The following is a 12,213-nucleotide window of genomic DNA, read 5'->3' as shown; positions in this document are numbered from 1 at the left end:
CATGTTACAACATGAGTGAACCTTGAAAGCACTATGCTAAATGAAAGAAGCCAGACATGAAAGGTCATATGTTATATGATTCCATTTCCACGAAATATCCAGAATAGGTAAATCCCCAGAGACAGAACAAAGACTGGTGGTTACCAGAGCTTGAGGGGAGAAAGGAAAGGGGAGTCACTGTTAAATGGGTGTGGGGTATCCTTTTGGGGAGATAAAAATGTTTTGGAACAAGATAGAGGGGGCAGTTGCAAAACACTATGAATGCACTAAATGCCACTGGAATTATGTAAACTTCACCTCAATAAAAAAATTAGTATCAAAATTTTTGAAAATTTATGAAAAAGAATATTGCTTTACCCTATCTTCTTTCAAGATCCTTCTAAATTATAAAGTTGGCAGTGAAAGGAATCAGAACATGCTGCCCCGGAATATGACTCTTTAGCATATTAATTATTTAGAGCTGAAGGCAACTGAGAAACACCAGATGCAGGAAAGGCTATCTACCCTCCCCCTTTCTGCCTAAAATTGGGCATAAATTTCACATGAGAAAGGCACCTTCCTGGTACCATCAGAGATGGGATAATCAATGCTAAGATGAGTTGACACAAACAAACCTTAGTGAAATAACCCTCATCTTTCATTAGTTTCCCCCATATATTTCCTAGTCACTTTCCTGCAATTTATCACCCTTAGAAGTCCAAACCCCTTCCTTTGCATAGTCACTTTTCCACAAGGTATCACCCTTTGTTAGAAGAGCACTAAGTCCTTAACACTAACTGCTTTTCTGAGGGTTTCACGTCTTTCCTATGAACTCCCCCATCACCTGTTGCCTGTGCCACATACAAACATCAATAAAATTTGTATGCTTTTTCCTTTTAATCTGTCTTTTATCACCTTAATTCACAAGCTCCAGCTACGGAATCTATGAGGTTTTTTACTCCTGTATAGCAACAAAGAAATTCTCCTTCAAACTGCTTTGCCAAGATTTCAAACTCCATTTAAATAAGGATTTTAAGATGAGAAAACAAAGTATGTCATGGAAAGAAAAATGTTTGCACAACTGAAGATTCCTACCTCTCACCATGCCAAGGTCTGGATACCACATCTGTAAATCTGTGACTTATTTTCACCAGAATGTAACTATTATTAACTTTTTAGATTTAGCCAACATGATGCGTGATTTATTATGAGAATATTTTTAAAGCTCTAAATAAAAAGTGTCTTCTATCAAACACAGCATTAAACACATAAAATATAATAAAAGAAACAAAAAATTTATTTTGCCAACTAGGGTATAACTTCACAGTTCTTATTTGACTCTCTGAGAAGAATATATGATTACCAACTGTAGAAGTACTTTTTTCTACTATTGGCAATCTTTCAAAGCAATTTTTGGAGAATCTCAATTAACTTCCTAAATCTAAATATCCATCAGTATGCACTGTCATTCTAAAATGGCAAGCTACTCTATATGACATGAAGGCTCAACTATGATACTTCTGGATATTCCAATAAATGTTGAAACAAAATTTCTTCCCCATTGCCCCTGGTGCTAATACTTGTCACTTTTTTTTTTTTTTTTTTTTTTTTTTAGCAGTTTTACTGATGTAATTCAAATACCATGCAATTCACCCATTTAAAGTTGTTTATATTCACAGGGTTGTACAACCACTACCACTATCTAGTTATAGAACATTTTCATAACTCCAAAAAGAAAGCCCAAAATCCACTAGCAGTCACCCCCCTATCACCTCCTACCACTATTCACTCCAGCCCAATGCAATCTTTAATCTACTTTCTGTCTCTACGGATATGCCTACTCTAAAAATTTCATTAAAATATAATCATTAACTTGATAAAAAAATAATAATCACGTGCCATGTGGTCTCTTATGACTGGCTTTTGTCACTTAGCATAAGGTTTCAAGGATCTATGTTATAGCATGTATCAGCACTTGACTCCTTTTCGAGACAAATAATATTCATTGTAAGGGCAGACCACATTTTATTTATCCATTTATCAGATGATGGTTGTTTGGGTTGTTTCTACTTTTTTGTTATTGTGAATAATCCTGAATGAACATTTGTGTACACTGAACATTCATATACATGAGCACTGTACATTAAATGAGTGAACATTTTGTTTAAGTGAGTTTATGTGTGGACACATTTTGGTTCTCTTGGATACTGATATCTTCACTCTTATTCGCAACCTTAGTTGGACATTGTGGTGATTTTTAATCTTGACACTCATTCTATTCAACCGATCCATCCCTGCTAAATTATATGGAGGTATATGAGCTCAGGTACTACATGAAAATGTGATTATTTTGCTGCAGTTAAGGACATACCAAGTGAAAAATAGAGAATACCAAAATCTAAATTTACATGAAAGAATTTATTAAACTTCAGGGAGAAAACAGAACTAAACATTTGGATCAATTTTTATTAATGACAAAGAATATGTTACCAAGTTCCCAGTGTGAGAGATAAATACAAAATACCTGAAGAACTATGAGAGGAAGAGGAGAGGAGGAGGAACAGCAGAATAGAGGGAGAGACAAGGGAGAAGGAGGGGAGAGGAGAAAAAAGACAAGACAGAGAAGAAAGGAGAGAGGAGATAAGAGAAGGGAGAGAGAGAAGTAGTAGGTGAGAAAGGAGAGGAGAAAGGGTGGAGAGAAGAGACGGGGGTAGAAGGAGAAGAGAAGAGGAGGAAAAAAATGAGAGAAAGCAGGAGGAAAGAAATAGCCAGGACACTGGCTGAAAAAGTAATGAGAAAAGACCTTCACTGTTGTCTGCCATAAAAGCAGTAACAGAATACTCATTTTAAGAAAGCATAACGCTACAAACAGATAAAATTCCACCAGGATTTCCAAATGCTCTCAACAAGAACTAATTAGTAGAATATAAAGTTGCCATACCTCCATGCAGGTTTGCTGAAAGTACAAATGGATAGGACTTCATCCAGCTCATTACAGCAATAGTTTCTGGTTGCGTAGGATCTGTGATCGGAACAAACTGGTCTGGGAAATTTCGGTTCAGGTCAAAGTTGTTGCTGTTGTTTCTGCCAATTACACTTATTGAATCTCCTGTATGATATGATAACGGATGTGAATATAAGCCATGTTCACTTCTATTTTATTCCAACACGTACTACTTCAGATACCTTAATTCAAGGCAAATGTGAACACATCAGGCTTCACTATTATCAATCACCTACGATTATGAAACTGTCTTTGCAAAATTATCACAGTAGGACAAATCTGACATAGTTGACTCCACATTTTTTTTTTTTTTTTTTTTTGAGATGCAGTCTCACTCAGCCACCCAGGCTGGAGTGCAGTGGCACAATCTCAGCTCACTGCAACCACCATCTCCCAGGTTCAAGCAATTGTCGCATCTCAGCCTCCCAAGTAGCTGGGATTCCAGGCACCTGTCATTATGCCCGGCTAATTTTTGTATTTTTTAGTAGAGATGGGGTTTCATCATGTTGGCCAGGCTGGTCTTGAACTCCTGACATCAGGTGACTCGCCCCCCTCAGCCTCCCAAAGTGCTAGGATTACAGGAGTGAGCCACCACGCCTGGCCAGACTCCACCTTACTTCTAACCTCCAAGCTGTCCTTGGTCATTCCTGGGCATCGCCCAAGCTAACTTTGGGAGAAATTTAGCTTACAGTTTAATTTTAAAGCAAGGATGATTACAACCTTTCCCAAAACCAAACCACCTTTGTAAAACTAATGAAAGGTCACAAGGTTGGGATTATAAGAGGGGCCTGAATTTGGCTAACATGTATGTGTAATTAAAGGATAACCAGCCATCATTTTGGAAGTTATAAGATTTGTAACTTCCCCAACTACTCCTGTAGATAACATCACTATTGAACCTAAGATTGGCCTTCTGAGATGTTTTTCGGACTTTTGCATTTCTGACAACCAGCTGACGTCACCAGGACCAGTGACTTGTAACTCAGCTGGTCCTGTGGCTCCCAACCAGAAGCTGACTCAGCACATGAGGACTGTTTTCCACATCCCTATGATTTCATCTCCAACCAATCAACCCATTCTCTAGCCCCTTGTCCATCAAACTATCTTTGAAAAACCCTAATCTCTGAGCCTTCAGGGAGACTGATTTGAGTGATAACTCCAGTTCTCTTGCGTGGCTGGCCTTGCATTAATTGAACTCTTTAATGCGATACCATGGTCTCAGTGCACTGTTTTGCCTGTGTAGCAGGCAGGAAGAACCTGTCAGACATTACTTTTTTTTTTTTTTTTTTTTTTTTTTTTGAGATGGAGTCTCGCCTTGTTGCCCAGGCTGGAGTGCAATGGCACAATCTCGGCTTACTGCAACCTCTGCTTCCCAGGTTCAAGCGATTCTCCTGCCTCAGCCATGCCAGTAGCTGGGATTACAGGTGTGCACCACCACGCCCAGCTAATTTTTTATATTTTTTGTAGAGATGAGATTTCACCATGTTCACCAGGCTGGTCTCAAACTCCTGACCTTGTGATCCACCCGCCTCAGCCTCCCAAAGTGCTGGGATTACAGGCGTGAGCCACAGTGCCTGGCCGGGCATTACAATTAAAACACATCTTTTTCACACTGCGTGTTTAAAAACTGTATCTCTTCCAGATATTTTGAACAGAAAGGTAAAACCATTATCGTTTTATTTTTGTCCTCTGCTCATAATCTGGGAGGAAAAAAATTCCAATTAGACAAATTATATTAAAGAACTGTTTAAGTGTCACTAATCCACATATAATGACATGATCACAATGTAGAATAGAAATTACTGATCAGAGGGGAACTCTATACTCTTTGTTCTTTTTTTTTTTTTTTTTTTTTTTTGAGACAGAGTCTCTCTCTGTGGCCTAGACTATAGTGCAGTGGCGCCATCTTGGCTCACTGCTACCTCCACCTCCCGGGTTCAAGCAATTCTTGTGCCTCAGCCCCCCAAGTAGCTGGAATTACAGGTGTGTGCCACCACGTCCAGCTAATTTTTTGTATTTTTAGTAGAAACAGGGTTTCACCATGTTGGCCAGGCTGCTCTTGAACTCCTGGCCTCAAATGATCCACCCATCTCAACCTCTCAAAGTGCTGGGATTACAAGCGTGAGCCACTACGCCTGGCCAGGAACTCTACACTCCTCTGTGTGCTTGTATAAAGCTCACTAAGACATTGTAAGAAATAGACCAAATGAAAAGAAAATTGTGATATGCTCACATTAAAGTGATCACAAAAAGGTAAAGTTAGCCAAGAACACAGCTGGAAGTTTAACCTGATGGAGGAGAAAGTTCAATTTAAGCTTAACTGTGCATATTCCATTTTAATAGGGAGTAGGAGCCTTACTATTGTCATTATAATGAGAAAAATTGCAAGAGACTGAAGAAAACTGGAGGGCTTACTAGTGTAATTAGTTCCACCTTTCAGAAAGGTCTGGGGAGTATGTAGGAGAGATCTGTGGCACTGACAGAGAATGAGAACCTTAGGGGGAAAAATCTGAAATATATACATATACAAGTAAGATCTTGTGCCCATTTGTTCAAGAGAGCTTCTGGGTACTAATGACCAACTCCTGGGTACTAATGACCAACTAATGACCAACTAATCCTCCCAATGGTCAGGTCAGTGCTAGTAATAAGTCATGAGGCTCCATATTATACTGTGGGGCCTGATAGATATCATTGGCTGGAAGAAATCATGGGCTGGGAAAAGATGAACTCTCACTCCCGTAGTGTTGTTTATAAGGGTCTGCTGTCCCAGCCCATACTATAATGCCCCAGGAAAGATGGGCTTGCCCAGAGAAGGCAAAGAAATTGGGAAGTCAATAAATTAGCAAGTCTGGAACATGCAGAGGGAGTAGAACTAAGAGTCAAAACAGAGTCACTGGCTCAGAGAGATATCTGGTTTGATTATTCACTTATGAAATAAGGTTCCCAAAATAATGATTTAATAAGAACTTTAACTCAAAATAAAATTCTAAGGCCCTGCTCAATAGGCAGGGCCTATCTGAATAGATTCCCTCCTCTTGACCAGGGCATTCCAAAGTTAACCTGAAAGACTGATTCAGGCCATAACGGGAAATGGGGGTCAGACATGCCTCATTATGCCTCCTCTCTTTTGGAAATCAGGAAAAGCCAATCAACATTTAATACCAACAGAGGCCTTAAGTCTGATAAGAAACATTTACAATCTATTCTCTGTGAAGCCTGCTACCTGGAGGCTTCATCTACATGATCAAACTTTGGTAACTACAACCTCTTATCCTAACCCAGACATTCCTTTCAATTGATAATAACTCTTTCAACCCTCGCCCCCTTTTTGGACCAAACCAATGTATATCTTAAATGTGTTTGATTGATATCTCATGTCTTCTTAAAATGTATAAAACCAAGCTGCACCCTGACTACCCTGAACACATGTCGTCAGGGTCTGAGGGCTGTGTCATGAGCCATGGTCACTCATATTTGGCTCAGAATAAATCTCTTCAAATATCTTACAGAGTTTGACTCTTTGTCAACAGAACTATTGCTGAAATAAAACAATTTGTAAAAGTCTTATATTCTATTTCTAGTAAATAAAAACCATTACCAAGTGGAAAACACCACTAAATATATAAATTTGATCACATAATTGCTGAACAGACCAGATCATCATATAAGAATACAAGAGCTAAAATCAATCATAAATTATAAGGAAAAAAAATAGGAAGAAATTCCGAAAGAACCAGTTCAAATTCTGTTCTACATCAAAATAATCATTCTATATGATGATCAAATGATTAAGAATTAATAGCTATTCTTTACCTTCCTGGGACTTTTCATACCCATCAGGATTCATGGATGGCATAAGGTGAATTCTAGTGCTATGAACCAAATCTGTGACTTCAGGGTCTGTTCCAAAGTTCTTACAAAGGTATTCGATGAGGTTCAACAGCAGTTCTCTTCCAACCACTTCATTTCCATGCATATTTCCAATGTACTTAAATTCTGGTTCACCTGAAAACAAAGTAATTACATGGAAGGCTTTTTTTCCTTTTTAATCATCATGGACTCTGTTTTTTTCCCCAACATATATAAATCCTGTAAAAATTTTTTTAAACATGTATTTTGGCAAAGGAGGCAGAAAAAACCTTCAGAAACACCTTATAAAGCAGTTTCCTTACTAATACATATGTCTGAGCAGGTTCAAAGCATATATATGCCATATAATATAAATAAAGAAAACACTATTAGCAGAATAAATCTAATCTATGCACATATTAAATACCATGCCTAATATGGGTTAGCAAAAGGATTTCCTCTTTTCCGGGAAAAGATTGGTTACATTTTCTTTTTTGCTTTCTTTTAATTTTAGTTAGGTTTTCTTAATGCCAGTTATACAAACTGTAGGCGACCTTTCTGGATGAAACATAGCAATATTGAACATGGCTTTGAGGGGCACTACTGAAATTATGTGTAAGACCATACCAATTACCTGGTTCATGGACACCTGGATTATCAGATATCTCCATCACATAAAGTTCTCTTGACTCTACTGATTTTCCCAATGAATAAAGCCGGGTAATGTTAGGATATTCATTGGCAAACCTTCTCAAGAAGATTTCCATATCAGGGAAATGGTGGTGGTGAAAGTCCTTCGGCTGTATTGGCTGGTAGGAGGATGATGTTCCAGAAAGAATATTAGGTATAGCAACTGTGCTAGCAGTTGCTACAGCCTCTGTCGTGTCAGGGATTACTGAAGTTACAGTTGGCCTAAGAGACAAATCCACCTCTGTGGCTGGTCCTTCTTTCACCACTATATTAGTAACAGTCAATGGCATATACCTGGAAAAAAAAAATTGGAAAAGTAAACGGTTTATAGTTAAGACATACAATGCTTTAACATTATAAAAGCACAGAAGCCTTTTCATCTTCTTATGCTTAGCAATCTATCAAAACTCAAACTAAATAGAGATGTGTAAATTTAAGAGTTTTAGGACATTATCTCACAAAGAACCCCAGATTAAACAACTATTTCTCTTACCAAATCTTCTCAAGTACCACGCACTAGAATGTATACCAAAAAAACTACATTCAAAGGAAAGAACATGTTGAAAGATGCGGCTGTTACTCCATTGTAACCACTGCTACAGTACTCAAAGAAGGGATAAATTATACAATTCTTTACAGTGTCTTATCAAACTGACATTCCAACTTCTTTTTCAAGTACGAAAGTTCAAGATTAAAGGTTATCAATTAAATCCTTATCAAAGTGAGCTTCCAGAAAGCTTTCCAGGGGAGGTGGGAAACCACTCATTTAATATATTAGAAAGCTGTTAGGACAGTTCTTCAAAAGTGTAATTTACAGAGCACTGGGTTTCTTCTACTCTGGTATTCAGTTAGCTTTAAGGCAATGCTTTACACAGCTGAATATCTTTTCAAGTTTTAAAAACTGTCCTTCCTCTATTGCTACAACTGTGCTTCATATCCCACTGTACTATTAGACTACGTGACAAAAAACTCCACAATAGTATTTTCTTATTACAAAAGGAGAAAAATCAGAAAATAAAGAAAAACAAAAGCCACAAAAAATAAACAACATGTACTAGACTATATTTCTGTCTTAGATATAAAACAGAGACTTGACATTTTAACTAAGAGTCTACATAGTCTAAATTCTTACCCAGTTAAAACTACTGTAAGGTTGTAAATTCCAGGAACAAGTAATCGGTAGAAATCACCAAATCTGCCTGTTGTGATATTATGATTAATACCAGCCACTGAGATAGTTGCATTCTCTAAACCAGATCCTGTTATGGAATCTTTAACAAATCCTTTCACTCCAATGTGAACCTAAGAAGACAAGAATCCAAGTTCAGAGACCATGAATTTAGAAGGCAAGAGGGCACAACTTTTTTCTGCACTGATAGTAGAATTTCTAAAAAAATAAAGTGACTCTTCTCTCTCCCCCAAAACATTTTCAATCCCTTGAAGTTTAAATAAAATACAGACAGAAGTATTAAATCCTTAAACTTGAGCCATGTGTCTGAACTCGACACTAGTAAGGTGCCTTTAAAATTCCCTCTCCTCAAAGCCAGACTTCTAATTTTCTCAACAAAGTGTAATTGCTGGTGTATCCAATTGCTGTATTAGTCTGTGTGATGTTTAAATTAAACTGATGTCCATGGTTCATATAGTGGTAAAGGCTCACTAGCAAATATGATCACATGACATTGTAAGAACCTGAAAGTACAAATTTGGCTAATTATTTCAGTTTGTACAAGTAAGTGTTCCAAGACAGGCAAAGGAAGCCCTATGGAGCAGAGAGCTGGGGGTAAGAGGCAGGTGAAGCAGAACTAGAATATGTTTTAATAGATTATAATCTAATAATCTTTAAAGATAATTTATAATCTTAAGTAGTAAAAACAGATAAAGGACATCTAATACTGTATAGATTGTCATTCACATGCATCCAGATTTCTCCCTTATTTAATCCTGTTCCTATACCCCAACCTTCCAGTCATCTACTTTTACCTTTTCAATCAATGTGATCAAAGACTCACGATTGTTCTCCCATTCCTGTCGAAGCTGTGAAGCAGGTGGGTACTTGCAACAAGACAGTTCTAATGTGATCTCAAAACAGTTGGCCCACACATAATTGTAATCTTGCATACCACCTGTAACATGGAAAAAATAAGTTTACTCTCAGAAGGAAAATAATTACACCCTCCAAAAGACTGAAGAAATTAAATCAGCCAACTCTGCATGTATAAATTTTCTTTTCTTTTCATTAAATTGTTTGAAATTGGAGAAGGCATCTGAACTATAGTGGAGGCTAAGAAGGAAGGTTAAAAGGAATATACATTGAAAAAGAACATATAGTGAAAAATACATTTAATTAATAGAATGAGCAGTTATGAAAAGTACAAAGATATCAGTTAATACCAGTAACAATAACGATAATAGCTTTGAGTGTTTACTATATACCAGACCTGTTCTAAGAGCTTTATGTGTATTAGCATTTAATCTTTACAGCAATTGTATGTACTATTTCCGATACTACTATTTCATCCATTTTACAGATACGAAAAGTGGGGCACAAAGGGGAAAATAAGACACAATAAATTCTTTCAAAATGTGTTAAATGGAAGGTGGTTAAACTTAAAAGGGAGTAAGTATCCATGGTCTATGACCTTCACCACGTTTATACCTATATAAGCCCACACACTCATTTTGTTGACAGCCTATCATTCACCCTATCATTCTTGTCACTTGATTTTCTCACATCTTGTTTTTAGTGGATAAAGACTAAAAAGTGAAGAAAGGAGCATGTGTAACTTCTCTATGATCTTGCCTTGCTCTTGCAAAGCACAAATGTAGATTTTAAGCGTCATCTTTCCTCAACCCCCAGTGCATCTCAGATGATGTCACACAGGACCCTTCAGATCAGGAGGGAGAATAACTTCCCTTCCATTGACAGCACCAAAAGATATGCTTCCATCATAGATTCTTCTGCCACTTACTAGATGAGAACTCTTTGGCATTAACATGGGTCTTTATTTATTTAGTTAGTTAGTTATTTATATGCAAAGTGAATGTTAGCTGATCACAAAAGACCCTTCCAACCCTCGCATTCTATGATGTTTAAAACACATGCTGATTTGGGCCAGGCACAATGGCCCATGCCTGTAATCCTAGCACTTTGTGAAGTGGAGAAGGGCAGATTGCCTGAGTTCAGGAGTTCAAGACTAGCCTGGGCAACATGGTGAAACCCTGTCTCTACTAAAAATACAAAAAATTAGCTGGGTGTGGTGGCACATGCCTGTAGTCCCAGCTACTGGGGAGGCTGAGGCAGAAGAATTGCTTGAACCCAGGAGGCAGAGGTTGCAATTAGCAAAGATAGTGCCACTGCACTCCAGCCTGGACAACAGAGTGAGACTCCATCTCCAAAACAAAAACAAAAACATGCTGATTTGATTACAAGAGAAAAGGCAGGGAGAGAATGTGAAAAACAGACAATTCTGAAACCTGTTTCTGGAGAAAGGTCAATGTCATAGTTTTAAGCACAGCTTATTAGGAGTTCATCAAAGAACAGGGGCTTATAAAACATTGAAGAAAAGCAAACAATATAGCAAAAATAACAAAACTTTGACAGAAATAAAATCGTAGCAATATTATTGGAGCCTAAACTCTTACCCTCATTTTCGCTGAAGTTTCATTACGTGTTTTGAAACACATCTAGTTCTTGAAATATGCACACCTTACCTAACGCAATATGCTCCATTTCACTGGCATATTTATAGGATAGATACCGGTAAGACAAAAAAGTTAGGTTAAGTGTAAAGCATCAAAAACTTCTAAAGAAGAAATTGGGCAAAGAACATTTAAAAATCCAGGATTCCATAAACTCTAACCAATGCCATTTTGAATAAATACAAAGAAGAAAACTGAACACAATCCTAAAGTTAACTAAGCAGGATCACAAGGATGCTGGTGATGTGACGTCTCATCTCAGGAGATGATCTGATTATATTCATGTTCATCCATGTTAATTCAGCACTTACAAATAATGCCAAGCATTTGTTTCCAATCAGAGGAGGGGACAACCACATCCATAAATAATTAAATATGATAGTAGAGGAGAGTGGTGAATGTTGTACAGCAATGTAAATGCACTTAATTATAGGGAAATGCACTTAAAAATAGTTACAATGGTAAATTTTATATTATGTATACTTTACCACAATTTAAAAAACGATAATAGGCTGGGCGAGGTGGCTCATGCCTGTAATCCTAACACTTTGGGAGGCTGAGGGCAGTACCTAAAATAGTGCCTAGCATATAGTAGGTGCTCAATAAATATTTTGGGAGGCTGGGCAGATTTCTTGAGCTCAGGAGGTCGAGACCAGCCTAGGTAACACAGCAAAACCCCATCTCTACAAAAAAATACAAAAAAATTAGCTGGGCATGGTGACACATGCCTGTCATCACAGCTACTCAGGAGGTTGAGGTGCGAGGATCGCTTAAGCTCAGGAGGTCAACGCTGCAGTGAGCCAAGATTGCACCACTGCACTCCAGTCTGGGTAACAAAGTAAGATCCTATCTTGGAAAAAAAAGAAAAAAAGAAAAAAAAATGATATTAATAATAGAGATATTATGGGTCTATGCCACTAATTTCAATTTTGGAGTTGAGGGAAGATCTGTAAAGGCTTCTTGGGGAGGCAGTTTTTTAGTTAGAT

The 12,213-nt window shown here is 37.6% G+C and overlaps 1 protein-coding gene across 1 annotated transcript in view; it reads right to left on the bottom strand.

Annotated features, from left to right (window-relative positions):
- Positions 1-12,213, bottom strand: part of CPD (carboxypeptidase D) — a 99,635-nt gene that overhangs the window by 44,245 nt on the left and 43,177 nt on the right. The window contains exons 3-7 of the mRNA XM_010367948.2: positions 9,509-9,651; positions 8,658-8,827; positions 7,470-7,819; positions 6,800-6,991; positions 2,921-3,088 (exon numbers count right to left, since the gene is read on the bottom strand). Coding sequence (XP_010366250.2) covers positions 2,921-3,088; positions 6,800-6,991; positions 7,470-7,819; positions 8,658-8,827; positions 9,509-9,651 — 1,023 coding nt within the window. The remainder of the gene's footprint in view (positions 1-2,920; positions 3,089-6,799; positions 6,992-7,469; positions 7,820-8,657; positions 8,828-9,508; positions 9,652-12,213) is intronic.

This window comes from Rhinopithecus roxellana, chromosome 19 (assembly GCF_007565055.1).
Source record: "Rhinopithecus roxellana isolate Shanxi Qingling chromosome 19, ASM756505v1, whole genome shotgun sequence".
In the NCBI taxonomy this organism is placed as follows: domain Eukaryota; kingdom Metazoa; phylum Chordata; class Mammalia; order Primates; family Cercopithecidae; genus Rhinopithecus; species Rhinopithecus roxellana.
This window is presented reverse-complemented; position numbering and strand designations above follow the sequence as displayed.